This window comes from Mus musculus, chromosome 8 (assembly GCF_000001635.26).
Source record: "Mus musculus strain C57BL/6J chromosome 8, GRCm38.p6 C57BL/6J".
NCBI lineage: Eukaryota > Metazoa > Chordata > Mammalia > Rodentia > Muridae > Mus > Mus musculus.
Genome location: NC_000074.6, coordinates 40,458,482 through 40,480,887, shown reverse-complemented (window position 1 = coordinate 40,480,887; position 22,406 = coordinate 40,458,482). Strand labels below are relative to the sequence as shown.

The following is a 22,406-nucleotide window of genomic DNA, read 5'->3' as shown; positions in this document are numbered from 1 at the left end:
ATGTGTCCTTCTTACCAGTTGGGGCATCTTCTGGATATATGCCCAGGAGAGGTATTGCTGGATCCTCCGGTAGTACTATGTCCAATTTCCTGAGGAACCGCCAGACTGATTTCCAGAGTGGTTGTACAAGCCTGCAATCCCACCAACAATGGAGGAGTGTTCCTCTTTCTCCACATCCACGCCAGGATCTGCTGTCACCTGAATTTTTGATCTTAGCCATTCTGACTGGTGTGAGGTGGAATCTCAGGGTTGTTTTGATTTGCATTTCCCTGATGATTAAGGATGTTGAACATTTTTTCAGGTGCTTCTCTGCCATTCGGTATTCCTCAGGTGAGAATTCTTTGTTCAGTTCTGAGCCCCATTTTTTAATGGGGTTATTTGATTTTCTGAAGTCCACCTTCTTGAGTTCTTTATATATGTTGGATATTAGTCCCCTATCTGATTTAGGATAGGTAAAGATCCTTTCCCAATCTGTTGGTGGTCTTTTTGTCTTATTGACGGTGTCTTTTGCCTTGCAGAAACTTTGGAGTTTCATTAGGTCCCATTTGTCAATTCTCGATCTTACAGCACAAGCCATTGCTGTTCTGTTCAGGAATTTTTCCCCTCTGCCCATATCTTCAAGGCTTTTCCCCACTTTCTCCTCTATAAGTTTCAGTGTCTCTGGTTTTATGTGAAGTTCCTTGATCCACTTAGATTTGACCTTAGTACAAGGAGATAAGTATGGATCGATGCACATTCTTCTACATGTTAACAACCAGTTGTGCCAGCACCAATTGTTGAAAATGCTGTCTTTCTTCCACTGGATGGTTTTAGCTCCCTTGTCGAAGATCAAGTGACCATAGGTGTGTGGGTTCATTTCTGGGTCTTCAATTCTATTCCATTGGCCTACTGGTCTGTCTCTATACCAGTACCATGCAGTTTTTATCACTATTGCTCTGTAGTAAAGCTTTAGGTCAGGCATGGTGATTCCACCAGAGGTTCTTTTATCCTTAAGAAGACTTTTTGCTATCCTAGGTTTTTTGTTATTCCAGATGAATTTGCAAATTGCTCCTTCTAATTCGTTGAAGAATTGAGTTGGAATTTTGATGGGGATTGCATTGAATCTGTAGATTGCTTTTGGCAAGATAGCCATTTTTACAATGTTGATCCTGCCAATCCATGAGCATGGGAGATCTTTCCATCTTCTGAGATCTTCTTTAATTTCTTTCTTCAGAGATTTGAAGTTTTTATCATATAGATCTTTCACTTCCTTAGTTAGAGTCACGCCAAGATATTTTATATTATTTGTGACTATTGAGAAGGGTGTTGTTTCCCTAATTTCTTTCTCAGCCTGTTTATTCTTTGTATAGAGAAAGGCCATTGACTTGTTTGGGTTTATTTTATATCCAGCTACTTCACCGAAGCTGTTTATCATGTTTAGGAGTTCTCTGGTAGAATTTTTAGGGTCACTTATATATACTATCATATCATCTGCAAAAAGTGATATTTTGACTTCCTCTTTCCAATTAGTATCCCCTTGATCTCCTTTTGTTGTCGAATTGCTCTTGCTAATACTTCAAGTACTATGTTGAAGAGGTAGGGAGAAAGTGGGCAGCCTTGTCTAGTCCCTGATTTTAGTGGGATTGCTTCCAGCTTCTCTCCATTTACTTTGATGTTGGCTACTGGTTTGCTGTAGATTGCTTTTATCATGTTTAGGTATGGGCCTTGAATTCCTGATCTTTCCAACACTTTTATCATGAATGGGTGTTGGATCTTGTCAAATGCTTTTTCTGCATCTAACGAGATGATCATGTGGTTTTTGTCTTTGAGTTTGTTTATATAATGGATTACATTGATGGATTTTCGTATATTAAACCATCCCTGCATCCCTGGAATAAAACCTACTTGGTCAGGATGGATGATTGCTTTAATGGGTTCTTGGATTCGGTTAGCAAGAATTTTATTGAGGATTTTTGCATCGATATTCATAAGAGAAATTGGTCTGAAGTTCTCTATCTTTGTTGGGTCTTTCTGTGGTTTAGGTATCAGAGTAATAGTGGCTTCATAAAATGAGTTGGGTAGAGTACCTTCTACTTCTATTTTGTGGAATAGTTTGTGCAGAACTGGAATTAGATCTTCTTTGAAGGTCTGATAGAACTCTGCACTAAACCCGTCTGGTTCTGGGCTTTTTTTGGCTGGGAGACTATTGATAACTGCTTCTATTTCTTTACGTGATATTGGACTGTTTAGATGGTCAACTTGATCCTGATTCAACTTTGGTACCTGATATCTGTCCAGAAATTTGTCCATTTGTCCAGGTTTTCCACTTTTGTTGAGTATAGCCTTTTGTAGAAGGATCTGATGGTGTTTTGGATTTCTTCAGGATCTGTTGTTATGTCTCCCTTTTCATTTCTGATTTTGTTAATTAGGATTTTGTCCCTGTGCCCTTTAGTGAGTCTAGTTAAGGGTTTATCTATCTTGTTGATTTTTTCAAAGAACCAACTCCTCGTTTGGTTAATTCTTTGAATAGTTCTTCTTGTTTCCACTTGGTTGATTTCACCCCTGAGTTTGATTATTTCCTGCCGTCTACTCCTCTTGGGTGAATTTGCTTCCTTTTGTTCTAGAGCTTTTAGATGTGTTGTCAAGCTGCTAGTATGTGCTCTCTCCCATTTCTTCTTGGAGACACTCAGAGCTATGAGTTTCCCTCTTAGAAATGCTTTCATTGTGTCCCATAGGTTTGGGTACGTTGTGGCTTCATTTTCATTAAACTCTAAAAAGTCTTTAATTTCTTTCTTTATTCCTTCCTTGACCAAGGTATCATTGAGAAGAGTGTTATTCAGTTTCCACGTGAATGTTGGCTTTCCATTATTTATTTTGTTATTGAAGATCAGTCTTAGGCCATGGTGGTCTGATAGGATACATGGGACAATTTCAATATTTTTGTATCTGTTGAGGCCTGTTTTGTGACCAATTATATGGTCAATTTTGGAGAAGGTCCCGTGAGGTGCTGAGAAGAAGGTATATCCTTTTGTTTTAGGATAAAATGTTCTGTAGATATCTGTCAGGTCCATTTGTTTCATAACTTCTGTTAGTTTCACTGTGTCCACGATCTGTCCATTGATGAAAGTGGTGTAGTCTTAATGGAAACACATGTAAAGATTTCTGCTGTGACTCCTTCTCAACTTATGACTTGAATTGGTGTCTTAAAACTTGCTATAAACTTATGGAATATGAAGATGCTTGGAAGACCATGTAATCAATTCTCTTGAGCAAGTATAAGAACTAAGAATGACAGTAAGGAAAGGGCTTTTTTTTTACTCTCAGCAATAAAAAGATAGAGTTCTTCTTTGAGTAATAAAGGTTGGGGCTTCTTTTTCATCTAGAATGAATGAATGAACTCTTGTGGAGTTGATGAGACAGATGGTCGGGGGAAAACCAGTGTGTGTGTGTGTGTGTGTGTGTGTGTGTGTGTACATGTTTGTGTGCATGATTGTGTGTTTGTGTCTGTGCGAGTTGAATGTGCAAAAGATTTTCATTCTGCTTGCATGGCTTTCTTTTCCTTTTACTCTGGCTCACAAAGAGTTAATGAAACTCTGAGCACCCCACTGCTGTGGAAGAGCTTCTGAGTTGAAGGAGAGCCTGAATAAGCTAATTCCCCTTCTTTATTCCCTGCTCCTGAGCAGCAGAAGCTAGTTAACAGAAGCCAATGGCTTTTGGATTTAGAATAGCAAAGAGTTCTAGACAGAAGAATTGCTAAAGGTAACCTTTGACCTTGCTCTTGACTCCATACTCCATTGCTTGGCTGCCTTCCTCAAAGAACTGGTGCAGAGGACTGAAATTTAATTTAAAAACTTTTCTGGCAATGGTTGTTACTTAAATGAGAAACACGTAGAAAATTACTTGGTGGTTTTTTGTTTGTTTTGTTTTTGTTTTTGTTTTTTAAAGGTGTGTGCAGTTGATTTTGCTGTGATTTGGCTATAAATACCAACTTTATATGTTCAAAGGTCATAGAATCAAGCTTCTGTTGGTTTTTAATTTTAATTGCTCAGTTACGACTCTATCAAATATTGAGATCCTACAAATGCTGCCTCTGTGAAATGTGTTTGGCACTGGTCAGTGTCAGAATATTAGAATACAAAGGAGACTTAGAAACAGCGTTGTCATTTAAACAAGTGGACTATTTATAAATATAGAGAAAATTCTGTACTAAAAATGGCCACTTAAATGATGGTAATTGTAACCAATGGTTTGAAATACTGAAAACAAATCTGGAGGACCCCATGTCTTACACAACTATGTTCTCTAAATTATTATTATTTTTAGATTATTTATTTTATGTATCTGAGCACAGTGTAGCTGTGTATTCTGACACACCGGAAGAGGGCTACAGATCCCATTATAGATGGTTGTGAGCTACCACATGCTTGCTGGAAATTGAACTTAGGACCTCTGGAAGAGCAGTCAGTGCTCTTCATCACTGAGCCATCTCTCCAGACCTATAAAATATATAAATTTTTTGCAGTATTAACTAGTACTTCATATTTTTCCACTCACAGGTCCATTCTTAGGATCTTTTCTTGAAATTAAGTAATACCTACTTGGAATTTAGTATGATTCAGAATATTCCATTTTCACCTTCCTAACTATAGCTATAATTAGTGTGATCTATTGTACTATCATATATTCAGAAGCGATCATGGCTTCCAAAAGCCAAAACACTATCAACTAGCAGCTTATAATTTAATTTGTATTCACTCCCCCCCTGCCCCCCCCCCCCAGACAGAGTCTCATTATGCAGCTCTGAACGACGTGGAGATCACTACTTAGCACAGGCTGGCCTTGACTCCACAAAGCTCTACCTGGCTCTGCTCCTGAGATTTTGGGATTAAATGAACAGGCCTCTACACCCTTCTGTATTTTACCCTTATTTACATTGTTATTCATCAAAACCAAGCAAAGAAAAATTTTAAAACATTCAATATTCATGTTGATACAAATTATTTTATTTTGGACAGCAATCCCATGTCTCTCTAAAAATGGAGGATTTTTAGAATGCAGTTTTTAAAATAAAAAGTTGTGTTTATAATTTTTAATGTGTAACTTGGCTATAATGAGCTTGTTCTTTGTTTACATGCTTTGAAGATAGGATCTTTCCATGTAGCCTCGGCTGGCCTAGAACTCCTTATACAGACTAGCTTGGCCATGACCTTGCAGCAATCTTTTCTCTTTTACTTACTGACTGCCAGGATTACAGGCATGCATACCATATATGGATATATTGTATCTATTCTAATGTTGCACATATAGGGAGAGAGCTGGCTTTTCTCTAGATGCACAGGTGTTTATTTCAAAGGCACTCTTTATTATCCCTTTGTGCTAACTACAGGTTTATAAACAAGATAGGATTTAAGGAATCTTATTGGAAAGCACAAGTTTACTTGTTACTATAATTTAAAGAAAACGAACAGGAACAACTATTAAAGAAGACCAACGATGAGTTCCAACAGTGAGTGACCCAAAATGGGGATGATGAAGCTTGTGCTGACAAGACTTAGTCATCTAGTACTTAGACCAAGTAAGAATCAGCTAATAGATGGTCAAAGATATGATGACAGTACCCTCAGACAATACCCTCAGTGAGAGGAAAGGTTAATTCTGGGATCCTGCAAAATGTAAGACAGTGCTTGTTTTAGGATCCATCCCTGTCACGTTTCCATGAACTAATTTTTTTTTTTTTTTTGGTTTTTCGAGACAGGGTTTCTCTGTGTAGCCCTGGCTGTCCTGGAACTCACTTTGTAGACCAGGCTGGCCTCGAACTCAGAAATCCGCCTGCCTCTGCCTCCCGAGTGCTGGGATTAAAGGCGTGTGCCACCACGCCCGGCCATCAACTAATTTTTATAGCTTGCCAAGTTAGCATAAATGCTGGCTGATACTGAAGCTAGGTCCATAATCCATGTCCAACATGACTCGTGGAATCCCGTTGGTCATGTAAGATACCTTCCAAGCCATTCAAAATAAATACTGCTCATGGAAACTATTAACTCTTTGAGACTAGGAAGCTGTTAAAAATAAAGTGTAACAATAAAATCAAAACATCTTACTTTACAAGAGTGGTTTTATTTTGATTGTAGAACTAAGTCTCGTTCTCCATAGTTAATGCAGGGTTGCTCATACCTTAAAAAACAAATTAAGATTTTTTTTGGACTTCTTTGAACAAATGGCAGGAAATTTCTACCTCTAAAGGCCCTCTATAATAATAACAAAAAGTTTTTTTATAATGTATTCATTTTTGATTTATAGAAACACATTAGACAATCATACACTATACAGTATTAGTTAAATCAATACTCTCTTCTCTCTTCTCTTCTCTCTCTCTCTCTCTCTCTCTCTCTCTCTCTCTCTCACACACACACACACACACACACACACACACACACACACACACACACACACACAGACCAGAGCAGGGGCAGTGAGGGAGGACAGAGCTAAGGAGGCAGGGGACCACAGGAAAGAAAGATGTGTGGGGAGCAGGCATTGCATCCACTTGATTTCCCAGCCTCTCCCCTCTCTTGCTGGATGAAAGCAGCATTTTTTTCTCCCTCCCTTCTCAAGTCCTTCCCACCTTCCTTACTTCACCCTTTAGCTTCTCAACTTAGCAGTCGAAAAACCGTAAAAAAATCAACCTAAATTGCCAAGTAATTAATAGCACATTAAAAAACAAGAAATCAGCAATATGTTAATGTGTACTGTAAGATGAAGTATAAATCCTTCCTGGAAGAAAGACTTGTGAGCCTCCCTGACAACTGCCCCTGCATCACTCTTTGGTTTCTATGGAAACTAGTGTCTAGAAGCCAAATAAGTATCATCAATTACTGTGTAGGTAATGCCTCATCCTTCCCACAGCCTGGAGAGTGAACTACTTTACCATGTCTGAAAGCGAGGGAGACCAAATCATGAGGCAAATGTATTTTGAAAACAACTCTAAGATTTGCTAAGGAAACCTTACATTTTGGGATACTGTGGCTGATCAGATGTTAAACACTAACTAGAATTTTTACTCAGGACTATCTGTTTTGTTGAAACTATCACTATATTCCAAAGAGATCACTAATAAATCACTCAGTGCTTTAAAGAATAATGAACCAGTGTGTTAATTTTGAAAATGAAGGGGAGTAAAGTAAAAACAAGTAAAGGTTTAAATTTGAATGATTAAAATTGATCTGGAACTGTTCTAGGTAACAGGACCTTAATCACAGGTTTGTGGTTTTGTACTCAACACACAACACACACACACACACACACACACACACACACACACACACACACACCTGCATTATAACCACACTATTGTATTTAACCCCTGATAGTGCAAAGATAAAAAACCCAAATCTAAATGTCATTAAAAGGCCAATCTTGGTAATCATTTCTGAGTTCAAAACCTCGATTGCTTGTTCTTTGTTACTAGATTACAGTGACGGAAGTAATAAAAAAAATCAGTAAAATCACCAGCAAGGGCGGGGGGGGGGGATGGGGAGTGAGAGGTGAAGAAGTTGAAAACAGCTGAAGTTAAGGTGATCCACATAATCACTCCAGATCATCCAAAACTAGATGGAATTCTTAAGGTAAAAGACAAAAGTGCAGAATTTAAGATCCTCTCCTGGAGACATTTTTCAAATTTCTGAATTGATTTGTGTTCTTTCACTTTGAATACTTTGTATTGTGAATCAGTTACCATTTTTTAACATGCCACAGTAAAGATGAATTCTGTTTGACGGGAGTCTCGTTCAACAATAAGATATGAAATTGTGTAACAGACTTTTCCCTCCGCCTTCACCTGTGAAAAACAGAGGCTAGTAAAAGAAAAGCGGGTGCACTCTCACCGGCTTTGCCCTTCCCAGGGTTTGCGCTGCTCTCTGTCCAGGTCTGAGAATCCTTAAGGAGATGGCTCTGGGACTCTCTCAGAGGCTTTGCAGGAAACTGGTGGTTTTCAGGACTGACAAAAAAATAATCAGAAGCCCAAGTCAACTCTTAATAGCACAGCTGAATATTTCTCAAAAAAAATGAAATGCAGACCTCTCGCAATGCAAGGCGCTCTTGGGAAAGACCCATGACAACCAAGGACTACAAGGAAAATACATAAAACCAGGTTCTCTACTAGAGAACCATTCTGTTTTGTCTTCTTGCATTCCAGGTTATGCTAAAGTGACAGTCCCCAACTCCGAGAAATGTCGATTTGGCATACAGAAAATGTTCTGAGGGTCCAATAACACTATATTCTGTTTAGCATGCAAGATAATTTAGTAAGCATGCAATAGCATTTATTTGATGACAGTTTATTAAGTTTTATTTATGCCACGTGATCCTAGCTTCTCACGATAATGGTTTTGAAATAAGATTGAGGGCCATGAATTTGGGCTCCATTTGTTTTCCAAGCATGAGGTCCTGAGTTCACATCTTAGACCTCGGTAAATGCCGGGTGGGCGTGGCAGTCTGACTGAAATGGGATTCCTCAGAACACTTGAGAAAGGGCTTCTCTGGAGCAAATAAGCTACCTAGGCTAGTCAACATGAAGACCTATAGAGTCCAGTACAGGGATGGGTAAAGACATCCTCAGTTACACAATAACAGGAGAGCCTGGCTGCCTCCCTACCTGCCCCCCATGATGGTCAGTTGCTCAGGAATAGAGGGGAGTTGGCAAGTACAAAGGCATAAAATGCAGAATTGGGAGAATTTAGAAACAGAACAAGGTCTTTGTGGCTCTGGGTTGGAAATCATGAGAAAATGAGAAGGAATGGCATTAAAGATGTTTCAAAGGCAGATCTGAAACTGTCTAGTAGGTCAGGTGTCCTGGCTGGTTTTGTGTGTTAACTTGACACAAGCTGGAGTTATCACAGAGAAAGGAGCCTCCCTTGAAGAAATGCCTCCATGAGATCCAGCTGTAAGGCATTTTCTCAATTAGTGATCAAGGGGAGAGGGCCCACTGTGAGCAGTGACATTCCTGGGCTGGTAGTCCCGAGTTCTATAAGAAAGCAAGCTGAGCAAGCCAGGGGAAGCAAGCCAGTCAGTAAGATCCCTCTATGGCCTCTGCATCAGCTCCTGCTTCCTGACCTGCTTGAGTTCCAGTCCTGATTTCCTTTGGTGATGAACAGCAGTGTGGAAGTGTAAACTGAATTAATCCTTTCCTCCCCAACTTGCTTCTTGGTCATGATGTTTGTGCAGGAATAGAAACCCTGACTAAGACACCAGGTAAGCACATTTGTTAGTTTTGGTATCTATCTATATCTATCTATCCATCCATCTATCTCCATTGAAGAACTAGAAGCAAGAGAAGACACAATCCACAGGGACAAGAAAGAACAGTTTGAAACTTGATGAAATTATCTATGGAGAAGTTGAGAGGTCCACTAAGAAATAAAAAACATGGGACTAATTCCTGCTCCCTCCTCCCTACCCCCACCGGAAGCAAACTGGGCTCCTCAGAAGAAACCACTGACAATGGGCCACTGATCAGTGATGTCCCTGACTTAGGGAGAATAAGTCTGGACACCTAACTAGAGGAGATAACCAGCCAAGAACAAGGCTTATTATTCAACCTCTTCAAGATCTCACCAAATATAGTGAAACCTACATATTAGCCAATTAAAACTGAATGAAACTAAAATAGTAGCCAATCAAACCTGTACTCATGTCATGGCTTTGCCACCTACCAATCATATTAGAGGTCATCTAATTCTTCTGGAAAATTCCCCTAGCACTGCATATAAAGGGGCCTGAGAGCCCCTCAGGTCATCACCATTTTGATGAATGATTGATCCCTGTAAGCTGGTAATTTGTGCAGAATAAACGCTCTTTTTCTTTGCATACTATTTGAATCTGGGGTCTTCCTACAGTGATTCTTGGACCCTAACAAAGTGAAGACGGCCTAGCTTAGGAAGGCAGCCATGAAGGTGGTAAACAATGGTGTGTGTGTGTGTGTGTGTGTATGTGTGTGTGATGCACACACACATATAACTGCAAGTGGTAAGAAAAGATTCATGCATATATAGAAAAAATTTAAATATATAAGTAGTATAAGTATACATATATATAATTCTGCAGTGTTAAAGTGTTAAGGAATCAGTCCTAGGACCTTGTGATCTTGCACATATACCACATACCCAAGTTCTACCACTGAACTATATCTCTGGTCTTTGATTTTCAAGTAGTCTCTTGGTGTAGGTCAGTCTAGTCTTGAGTTTGCTCAATACCCTGTCTGGCCTTACATTCTCCCTTACATGTTCAAATTCAGCCTCAACAATTTAAATGAAAGACAAGAAATGCCTGTTGAGTACAAATCACTTCAAGTTCACTTAGCAGGGAAATGCTGTCACAAGTAAGATTTTCCCCAGTCCTCTCAACCTGTGAGTCATGACCCCCTTTGGGGGTTGCATATCAGACATCCTGCATATCAGATATTTATGTTATGATTCATAACAGTAGCAAAATTACAGTTATGAAGTAGCAACAAAATAATTTTATTGTTAGGAGTCACCACAACAGGAGGGATTGTATTAAAGGGTCACAGCATTAGGAAGGTTGAGAGCCACTGCTAGAGCACTTTAATGACTGAGACCACGCAGCTCCTAAAACCTATACATTCTTAACGTTCAAAAACCACTTAACAGAGGGTCAATAATATTAATGTAATCTACTATTAAATTTTGCAAAACTTTGAAAACATATCCTAAATAATTTATTAGAGCTCAGGTTTTTTGTTTTCATTGATGTAGAGGAAAATCCATTAACATTTAACTGTGTACAGTTTTCGAGCCAAAGCGCATAAAGTTTGACCCAGGAAGTGACTGATGCCTTTGAATGTGAAACACATCAGAAGAGCTTTTTCACTAATAGGCAGAATTTGACCTGTACATATCTCACACTAAAGATCGGGTAACAAATATGTTTTAAGTCTTTTTTTAAAGATATATTTATTTTGTGTATATGAGTAATCTGTTTTCATGCACACGAGAAGAGGGAATCAGATTTCATCACAGATGATTGTGAGCCACCATGTGCTTGCTGGGAACTGAACTCAGGACCTCTGGAAGACCAACTAATGCTCTTAACCACTGAGCCATCTCTCCAGCCCTCGTGTTTTAAGTCTTTTAAAACCTTAATGTGATTTTGGAATGTTTGCCAAAATCATAGTCTTGCAAATAATTCTGGGAACACTCCAGAAGCCATAGGAAAAAGCACTGTAATCAATATGAAATATTCACAGGGTAAGTGGCCCAGCACAACTAAATTATAGAAATGAAGACTAACTCTAAAATTTTATAAAGAATTCTAAAGTTTTATAAATGATATCATGCTTATGCTTTTGTTACTGACTTTCATTTAAAAATCAGAATATGTTGTAATACACCTTTATATATGTAAATATATAAAAATTAATATTTCAAACTGCTAGAAATTCCTATAGAAGGTTGGGAGAGATGGCTCAGCAGTGAAGAACACTCTCTGCTTTTGTAGAGGACCTGTGCTCAGTTTAAAGTGTATACATGGGGGCTCACACAATTGTCTGTGACTCCAATTCCAGGAAATCTGACTCCCATTTGTGACTTTTGGTACCAGGCAAGTATGTGGTGCACCTGTATACATGCAGGAAAAACACTTAACACACAAATAAATTAAACAAATCTTTTAAAACTTTCACATTTAGACATATGCTTCCTTCTAAAAGAAAAGGATACAGCCATGTTTCTCTAAAGAGAGAGAGAGAGAGGGAGGGAGAGGGAGAGGGAGAGAGAGAGGGAGAGGGAGAGAGAGAGGGAGAGGGAGAGAGAGAGAGAGAGAGAGAGAGAGAGAGAGAGAGAGAGAGAGAGAGAGGGAGGGAGGGAGGGAGGGAGAGGGAGAGGGAGAGGGAGAGGGAGAGAGAGAGAGAGAGAGAGAGAGAGAGAGAGAGAGAATTCCTATAAAACTTGAATTTTTTTTTTTTACTTTTTCTTTCTCCAATTAGTGAAAAGCCAGAATTAAACTTCAATCTTTATGTTTCTGTCCTTGATAGACTAGAATCTAAATAATCTTAAAGCTGGCGCAAAAGTCTCCACACAGTGAATGTTTAAACCCTTTTCCCTTTCCTTTGGGAAAACATAAAACGGGCACACATTCAGGCACACGAGCACATATGCTTGCAAGCACACATGTGAATTCAAGTAGCATTTAGAGGCCTTCCAGAGCCCCCTGAACTATCAAATGGATGTCTGGGAGTCCTTTTGATCTCCAAAGGTCCAACTGAAGGAATTTCACCTTTATAAACATTACCGCAGAGTTAAGACCCAGAGGGTGAGAGGCGATGTTGCACCTTGACTTCGTACAGGAAGGAGCAGAGAAGGGCTTTTGAATTACATTATTTGTTTAACACTACCTTTTAAATGTCATAACATATTTTGGGCTGGAAAGATGGCTCAGTCATTAAATGCTAGGCTCACAACCAACTATCATGATATATTTTATTCAACTAAAATATCTAGAGATTTAACAACTGTTTTCTTAGGAACAGAATTGTATGAATGTAATTGAAACTATGTATCCTGTCTATTCTACCACTGTCTCCCTCCATCATTAAAAGTAGAATCCATTATAGTACATTTTCCTTCACGTTTGTTTGTTTGTTTATCGAGGCAGGGTTTCTCTGTGTTGCCCTGGCTGTCCTGGAACTCACTCTGTAGACCAGGCTGGCCTCAAACTCAGAACTCCGCCTGCCTCTGCCTCCCAAGTGCTGGGATGAAAGGCACGCGCCACCACGCCCGGCTTTTCCTTCACCTTTAACGTAGTTTTCTCAAAGGAACAGAAAACCAAAAGAGACAACAGAATAAAATACATCACTTGAAAATAAAACAGGAAAAAAAATGTAGCATTACTTTTTCACTGTTGAATTTAGTCCCGCAGGAGTAGAAGGTTGTTCAGGATCCTGGTTAACAAGGCAAGTTGGAAAGGAACAGCCATCACCTTGACTGTAATTAAAAACAGAGAGAGAGAAAGAAAAATGTTCAACCTTCCCGATGCTGTGACCCTTTAATACAGTTCCTCATACTGCAGTAACCCCCCCCCCATCATACAATGTTGTTGTTACTTCCTAGCTATAATTTTGGTACTGTTACGAATCCTAATATAAACATCTATTATTCAGGATATCTGATAGGTGACCCCTATGAAAAGGTTATTCCATCTGCAAAGGGGGTCAGGACCCATAGGTTGAGAAACCCTGCTCTAGCCACCCCTGTGAAGAAAAACAACAGATTTAACTCTGTCTTTTGTTTGCTTACTTTTATTAATTTAAATTAAAAGAAAACTTTCAGAACCAAGTACCTTGAAAATACTGGTAACAGCCAGTATTTCTTCTCATCACCAAACACTTGTCTCATGTTTTTACTGAAACCCAAGCTGAATCCGTTCTTATCTGTTCCGTGTCTAAATACTGGATTTCTGAATGCCTCTAAAAGGAACAGAGAAGCAATACTTTAAATTCAGAATTTATATACTAGCAAGCCCTAATACCGAAACAAGTGTGTGTGTGTGTGTGTGTGTGTGTGTGGTGGGGGGAACTCCAACAACTGGTGGATCATCTCCCGGGAGTTGTCATGTACTGTACATAGCCTTGAAACAGAGGTTGTCTATTCTGGCTTAAAATATTAAGAAATAAGTAGGTCTGCTTTAATTTTTTCCCTATTATAAGAGTACAAGCGCACAAAAGAAAATTAGAAAATAAAAATGAACAAATAAACTAAAAATTACACCATCTAGATTTTTATTTTATGTGTGTGTGTGTGTGTGTGTGTGTGTGTGTGTGTGTGTGTGTGTGTGTGTGTGTGCATGTAGAGATCAGGAGACAATTCTGTGGAGAGGCTTCCCATTCTACCTCTATATGCAATATGGGGATTGAATTCAGATTATCAGCCTTTGTGACTTTTACCATTGACCTACCCTTCCAGCCCAGCTTATAGGTCTTCTGACTATAAATGGGTGGACGGACTAAATAATATTGAAATATTTAAATCTATGTTTTTAAACAAAATGTAAGTGTATTTATACTCAATAACCTCTTAAAGTAAAAAAAAAAAAAACATTTTTAACTTCATTGAAACTTTTGTCTCATCATAATTTTTCCAGTTGACCCAAGAATGTACTTTATAGCCAGCTTGTCCAAACAAAAATCCAATCCCAAAACAGATACATCTGGTTATGTCTACTTTGCATATCTGTGGTCCAAAAAGACATTAGAATTGCCCACGGTCATATAACAAATGAAGATGTGGAATGTCTGTGAGGCTATTAATGTTCTTGTCACAACCCTGAAAAACAGGTTCTAAAATCATAACTTTAGGATATGAATACATTTAGAAGTATAAAGATTTTGCCCATCATTTTGGAGACAGAATCTAACATGCGAGGTCGGATACTAAGAAACATGCTGCTTGCTATGCGACCTTAGGTCTTTGTTGATCCTGGATGTTGATGTTTAAAAAAAAAGGTCTTCATTAGACAGGGTCTTGCCTACACAGCCTTGCTATCTCTCAATCAGGGTGGTGCTTTGTTTCTGGTCATTTTCCATCACACTGAGGTAACCATTGTTCCAACAGGCAGCGTTTCCCACAATCCTTTCATACCTGTGAAGTCGGTTATAATGCTACCCTCACCTCTAATTTGGTAATACCTTTTTTACTTTTTTTTTGGTAGCTAAGCCTCATCAAATTAGTTATATTAAAAATGACAGTTATTGGCTTCATTTCTTTTCTATAACTTCCTTTACTATTATCTTCCGTCTTCACTGTCTCCTCCCCTCTGCTGGATTTAAGTTTATTCTCTTCTCCTTTTACTGGTTCCTCACAATATATACATAGTTACCAGTTTAAGATGTTTCTTCATTTATAATATGGACACTTGGAGGTGTGCCTTTCCCTCTGAGGCCTTGTACTAGCTGGATTTTATTTTGTTTTTGTGCCAACTTGACACGAGTTAGAATCATGACAGAGAAAGGAGCCCCCCTTGAGGAAATGTCTCCATGAGATCTAGCTGTAAGGCATTTTCTCAATTAGTGATCAAGAGGGGAGGGCCCATTGTGGGTGCTGACATCCTTGGGCTAGTAAACCTGGGCTCTATAAGAAAGCAAGCTGAGCAAGCCAGGAGAAGCAAGCCAGTAAGTAACATCCCTCCATGCCCTCTGCATCAGCTCCTGCCTCCCAGTTCCTGCCCTGCTTGAGCTCCAGTCTGACTTCCTTTGGTGATCAACAACAGTGTGGAAGTGTAAGCCGAATAACCCTTTCCTCCCCGACTTGCTTCTTGGTCATGTTGCTTTGTGCAGAAATAGAAACCCTAAGACAGGCCCACTTCGTGCCATATGTCTTAGTTTCTTTTCCTGATGCTGTGATAAAATATTTCCATGAAAGCAACTTAAGGGAGAAAGGGTCTGTTTGGCTGGCAGGACCTCGAAGCTGATAGTTACATTGTATCCACCCTCAGCTGAAGAGAACAATGAATGCTTGCTGTTCTTCTGTCTCTTTCTCCATCTATACAGCTCAGGATCCCAGCCAGAGAATGGTGTCACCCACAGTAGGTAGGTCTTCCCACCTTAAGTAAGGTAATTGAGATAATTCCAGCCCTCTTATCCGAAGCATGCTAAGAGACCCATCTCCCAGATGATTCTAGATTTTGTTTAACAACACTAGCCATCACTGTCTGTAGAGTAAAGTGGAGACTTTTGTTGTTTGCCTTACATTGCCTTGCCAGCTCTGCTTGTGGTGACACCATAGAGAGAAACTCACCAAAGGACTTCTCACGAGGTTCCTGCGGCTTCTTGCCACTTTTGTGGCCTCAGGCAGGTTGGCAAGCCTTTCGGTTTCTTCTGGATTGAACTTCCCTTGCTGGGTTGTGTGTGGTGACTGCCAAGAGGGTTGGACTGCAGCCGCTGATTCATATTTGGTGTTTGCTACTGGACTGAACTGCTGATCTCCTGACAATGAATATTGGGCTCGCCTGCCAAGAACTATTTCTAGACAGGTCTACTTGTTCTGTATTTGAATAACTTATCTTTTCCATTACTTCTGATGGGTGGTGGGCTAGAGGGGAGGTTGGTCACTTATTAAGGTAGGTTGAGAAAAATGTATTCCTACAGTGAAGCTTAACAGACTCTGTTTTGTGTCTACAGTGTTCTGGATGTTTCAATGGTTAACTTTTCAAAATGAATATTCCTTAGTGTGGTGAGGTCTTCCTTGACAACTCATTCAAAATGGCGCTATCTCCAACCTTTCTGTCACACATCAAGGCCTGTTTGTTTCTTTCAAAGCACCCCTATTTTTATAATTACTTTTATGTTTGAATCTTGCCTCTGTGCTCTGCAACAGGTTGTTTTTCCCTTGTCCTCACCTCAGTATAAATCCTGCTTTGTACACCACGCACAGTCAATTAGTATATGAAAGAATGAAAATGTGTCTCTGTGACATTACAAAACGTACAGCAAATAAGATTTTTTTTTCTATTTCAAAACAGGTTGATGACTTATGAGTCTATGAGAACATTTTGTAAATGACTACATGTGTATTTAAAGTTTTGTTCTCTATAATAATTGGATACTCACCTAAAGTAGATTTATTTTTGCTGACTAGCCAGCAATGATAACCAAACAGAGAGGACAAGCTGACAGAAAACATAGCTGCAGCAAAGAATAAAAACATAATATGGAACTTGGCTTGAGTATCAGGCAGACCATTCTGTAAGGAAAAGGCAGAAAACAAAATGTTTTATCAGTGGTATGAATACTCTTCTACAACTATTAGCTAATATGATTGTTTAAATAATTTAGAAATAGAAAATGACACGTAGCTTCATGCTAAATTTTAAGGAGAAAAGTAAATATTCATTTTGAATTAGATTAAAGGCTTATTGGTACATGAACATCTATCCAGAAAAGATTAAAGTGGGAATATTTATTTTGCTTTGCATAACCAAATCAAATTCCGGGAAAAAAACATGGCAGCATAAACCATACAAGTAGGAAACAAGAGAAAAGAAACAGAACATATTATTAGCATGCTTCATATTAATTAATGTTTAAATAATTTTTAATTATAATGACAGATAAATGAAGGTTAGTTGGCAAAATTTAGTTCCTATTCTCATTGATACTTCAGATTATTATAAATAACAGCATCATCAACTAAAAGAATACAGGAGACACCCCCCACAATAAGGCTCCAAGCTCTGGCAAGAACATTACAGAAAAGATCAACATTAGTAAGACCAGTTTGAAATACTTTTAATACCCAGGGGTTGAAACCAGCCAGCCCTGCAAAATCAAGAGAGATAAACTGACTCTAGAATGAACGTCTGGGGGCCTGACTTTCAGCAAAGTACCAAATACGCTAGGAACCTCCCATTCTGGCATGACCACAGTGTTTCATGGTACACTGTGGTACACAGTGATACTCGCCACTGATATAGACGATAAGACCTCAACGGGCAGCTTTTGACAGTAAGCTCTGAACAACAGAGACTTTGGTGTTTTCTGTTCACATGTGCTCCCAGTTTGAAAAGAAAACTGCCCATCGGGATAGAGGGCAGAGAGATTATAGTAGACAAGCATTAGGGATCAACTGGAGATTAGAAGTATCCTCGAATGCTAGAGACACACCAACTCACTTGTGCCTTTCTGTTTCTTAGCAATGGGGCCAACACAAAGTAGGCATTCAATAGCTCTTTAGTATTAAATTTGGTTTAAATCTCATATAAACTAACCAGCAATTCAGAAATTCTTGCCATAATAAAAGATAGTTTATCGAAAATAAAAGAAAATTCAGAGAGAAAGCAATCCTGGCAAGGAGTAGAATGCTTTCTTACCAACGTGTCATACTCAGCAGGAATGTTTCTGCTTAGTTTCATACTCCATAATTTTGTTTTGCTTTGTTTTAGAATATATAGTGCAAAAATAATTTTAAAAAACCAGCTGAATTACCAGGATATAATAGTTTAAAAAGCTGCACAAGATGGCCTTGATCACTAGATTCATGGGTACAGGACCCTGAGGAAATACAGGGTTGGTTTTCTCTTCTCCTGGTGCCTTAGGCATCTACTGACCAGTTCACAACCTTGTTTGATGTGGGGTTTTGCCTGAATGCCCCTTATTTAATATAGTGTGTTGACTTATTGATATGAAAATTCTGAACAACAGCACTATAATTAATGTCTGGATAAAGCATGTATTTTCTCCATAAGACACATCAGTCTCACTGAGAAATAATAGACAGCACTTCATCAGTATGTATAAAGATCATTTTATACTTGCAAAATCAACAACAGGTAAAAAAAAAAAAAAAAACCCAACTAAGCAAAAACCCAACAACAAACCATGGAAGCAAACAGACCATGGGAGACGATACCTGTTTAAAGGATGCTGGGATGCAGATGGTGCAACAATACCTTGTTTACCTCAACTAGGAATATGCATGTACACTGCACAAATATGTGCATGCCTAGAAACTGTTCAAACAGCTCAGAGTACATTGTCGGGAGTTCTAAGTAAATTTTGAGATGGTGAGTCCACAAATACAGACTGCGAATGCAGAGACCTGACTGTACACAGAGTGACCCTAGAGAGTCAGGGTCTGAAATGACTGGCTACTGAATGTTCATACATAGAAAAGTCACTAAAGTGATGACTTACTGTCCAAAATCTGATAAAATACTGTAAATCGGTAGCAGCAATGAAAAGGCAGTACAGCAGAGAGTAAGCCAAGAAAAGAAGGAAGAATTTGTAGTTTGAAAATCCAACACAATTGTTCACCCTGCCAAGAAAACAAAAATAGTCTTAATGAGTTCCATCTCCAGTCTAGGGATAAATATGTTTAATCATAGCATAGTTTTTTGATTTATCTCCATTTAAAACTCATTATTATTTCATTCATAAAGAACAGTAACATTTTTTAACACAATGAAAATGAACTTTTGCACTTAGATATTCAACATATGAATTTTTAAGGATTTATTTATTATGTATACAGCATTTGGCCTGCAGGCAAAAGAAAAGAAGGCACCAGATCTCACTATAGATGATTGTGAGCCACCATGTGGTTGCTGAGAATTGAACTCAGGACCTCTAGAAGAGCAGGCAGTGCTTTTAACCGCTGAGCCATCTCTCCAGCCCTCAGTATATGACTCTTAATATTTTTTTATCAATCACAGTGAAAGCTACTACACCTCATACACAATGAGTTACATAAACACACACCTACCTTAAGGAAGAGAGCTTGTGACAGGGCCAACAGAGTCAAGCAGACGTGGGAAGTCCACTAGGTTATCTCTAGATTCTATTTGTACTATGATAAACTAAGGTAAAGTCTCTTAAGTTTCCCCAAATTTGGTTGAAGTCACTTCTATGACCTCGTTGCATGCATGCCATCATGTTGGTAATCAAAGGTCAATCAATGTGTAATAAATCGAAGAATTAAGAAACTGAAGTGTGGGAGCCAGCTAGATAAAGTGTAATACCCATTTGATATTAGACAGTTATGTCACTCTGGGGATGTGATGCCAAATATAAAAACTGAGATGCCCTAAGTTCCTATTCTAAAGTCATTATATGATGCACGGGGGGAGGGTGGAATCACAACTATAAATATCAATAATCCCAAAATGAGTACATTTCATTGTGTAGCTATTCTCTCTGCTTTCCATAAAACGTGGGCATGGCTCCATGATCTTCTACAAACATTAACAGCCTCCGTAGCTAACCTGTTTGATACAGATGATGGGGTTAACTCTTAGGTAGCTAGGATGACAAATCTACTGCATGCCTGCCTACTGCTTCCTCTCCTTCCTGTCCTTGTTTCCTCTTGAGTCCCTATTCTCTTCCTCTTCCTTCTCCTCCTCCTCCTTCTCTTCCTCCTTCTTCTTCTTGCTCTCCCCTCCCCCTCCTCCCTCTCCCTTCTCCCTCCTCCACCTTGGCAATGAAACAAAACATTTTTTCATTTCTTGTTTTTGTTTATTTAAAAACAACCTATGTTCTCATAGACTTTGCTTATCCTTCAAAAAGCATAACGACCAGTTGGAGTTTAGTAAGTTTGAACTTAAAGGTCTTGTCCATAGAGAAGCAATTCACAAATACACATATTACTCACTAATGGTTATGTTTGCAGCTTTGGAGGGGCCCAGTGGGAATGCAGACAGATCTCTGAGATTATTTTTTATGGCACCAGAATGGAATAATGGCAAGAAAGAGTATTAGAAACAGGTCCTGTACAGGCTTCCTCTGACGTGATCTCTCTCCAAAGAATGCAGGATATTGCCTTAGCTTACTAGTGTTGCTTTCAAGAAGTAGAGAGGCTAAACAGACGTCGAATGGGGGGCGGGTGGGTATAAGCAAGGGTACTTGTGAACCGAGTTACACTGACTGCCACCTGTTGTGCCTCTTTCTGAAGGAATGCAAACAGAAGATTTTTTTATTAAATGATGAAGAACACTTTTATAGAAAGGAAATGATTTTGATCAGGCTTTTATAATACCTGATTCAGCTTACTGTAACTCATGCTTACGATCACTGGGGTAATTGACCACACAAGAACCTACAATCAAAACCAACTTTGATATATGTACATGATGATTCTGGAAGGCGTATTTCAAGAAGAAACAAAGAAGAGGGCTTTTTTTTTTTTTTTTTTTTTTGAGCTGAGGACCGAACCCAGGGCCTTGAGCTTGCTACTACTGAGCTAAATCCCAACCCCCAAAGAAGAATATTTATCTTGAACAATAACAATATACTTTTTCTAGTCTGCTTTCGGTTAGACATCGTAACTGCCTATTGTAGACTCAGTTTGGCCCGAGGACCCAGCTTACACAACACCCCCCAGGAAGGACAGCTTGATGTTTATGCAGAAACAACACACTTTGGGTTAGATCATTTGAATTTGGTGTAAAGCTAGCAGTGGAATGTTTCACAGAAACTGCTTTCTGAATACAACTAAATAGAGAGTAAAGTATGTTGGAAAGAAAGAAGCTTTTCAGGCTCCCAAACAAAACTGTGTGACTTTGAGTCCATTTTCCAACTCTGCTGAGCCTCAGGGCAAATTATATTACTTCTTTCTGTTATCAACATATAAAAATAACTTTTAAAATATGTATAGTCTTTAATATACAGTGGGCATTCAATATATTGAGACTAAAACTATTTACTTCTATTTGAGGAGTTATTAGGTAACCACACCAAAGTATTCTAAATATAGTTAATTAAAATTGTATGCTAAAGGAAAACTCATTCCTCCAGTAGAAAAACCCAATAAGATCAACACTACGGAAGGTCTCATTTAGTTAAAAAGACCCACGTGACACTGATCTCCTAAATCCTACTGGGTAATTTTAAGTGCCCAGCATACAGTTGTGCAAACCCTTGAATACAAAACTGACAGGCACTGTTTATCTAATGTTTCAAGTGCTCAGAGTTGATATGTACTCTAAAGTGCAAAACCACATACAAGACCTATATAAAAAGGCAGCTGTGTAACCTGGTAATGTCCTAAAAGCCCTTAGACAAATCATATTCAGATAACAGCTGTAAAACAATTTTCATATACTGGTGTGGAAACGGCTCCAGAATATAGTGAATAAAAAGATGAGTCATATCCAGCCCATCAACTCTGTAAGCCATTTGTTGTTTTGGGTTTTGTTGTTGTTATTGTTGTTATTGCTGTTGTTGTTGTTGTTGTTGTTGTTGTTGTTAAGAGAAAAACCACACACATGTATGTATGTATGCATATACAAACATATACATGGAAAATCTAGACCTAAACAGTCGCCATGACAATACCAAAAGTGGTTCTCTGTGATTAGGGAAGAAGTAAAAACAGATGTTAGAAAACTTATAGCCCGGCGTGGTGGCACACGCCTTTAATCCCAGCACTCGGGAGGCAGAGGCAGGCGGATTTCTGAGTTTGAGGCCAGCCTGGTCTACAAGGTGAGTTCCAGGACAGCCAGGGCTATACAGAGAAACAATGTCTCGAAAAAAGAAAATTATTTTCTGCTTTTACTTTTGAACTCGAGAACCACATTGTGCTTTCTCTGTACTTTGGAGAGAGAGTGTGTGTGTGTGGGGGGGGGGGGAGTGTATAATGAGGCTGAACTTAGATCTCATTGCTTACTATTCATGTACTCTACCACTGGGATACATCCCTAGCTCCATCCTTAAAATTAAATTCCTAATTATTTTTTGTGTGACATAATAAACATAAGGCCTCATACACACTGGCTAAGCACCCAGCTGGTCCCATCTAAGAACTAAAAGAAAAAAGTCAGATGCTGCCTTGAGTCGACACCTGCTGAATGTAAGACACCTGGCCTCCTGTAGTCACATAGTGACAAGGCTGGTGATTCCTGCAGGGGGTGCAGGAAGATGCTGTGGG

General features: G+C 38.9%; 1 protein-coding gene across 3 annotated transcripts in view; it reads right to left on the bottom strand.

Annotated features, from left to right (window-relative positions):
• Positions 1–22,406, bottom strand: part of Zdhhc2 (zinc finger, DHHC domain containing 2) — a 66,108-nt gene that overhangs the window by 8,705 nt on the left and 34,997 nt on the right. For all 3 annotated transcript variants that reach the window (XM_006509485.4, NM_178395.4, NM_001357249.1), the window contains exons 7-12: positions 18,680–18,800; positions 16,598–16,730; positions 13,333–13,459; positions 12,885–12,977; positions 7,863–7,975; positions 6,081–6,153 (exon numbers count right to left, since the gene is read on the bottom strand). In XM_006509485.4, coding sequence (XP_006509548.1) covers positions 6,113–6,153; positions 7,863–7,975; positions 12,885–12,977; positions 13,333–13,459; positions 16,598–16,730; positions 18,680–18,800 — 628 coding nt within the window. In that variant the 3' untranslated portion in view covers positions 6,081–6,112. The remainder of the gene's footprint in view (positions 1–6,080; positions 6,154–7,862; positions 7,976–12,884; positions 12,978–13,332; positions 13,460–16,597; positions 16,731–18,679; positions 18,801–22,406) is intronic.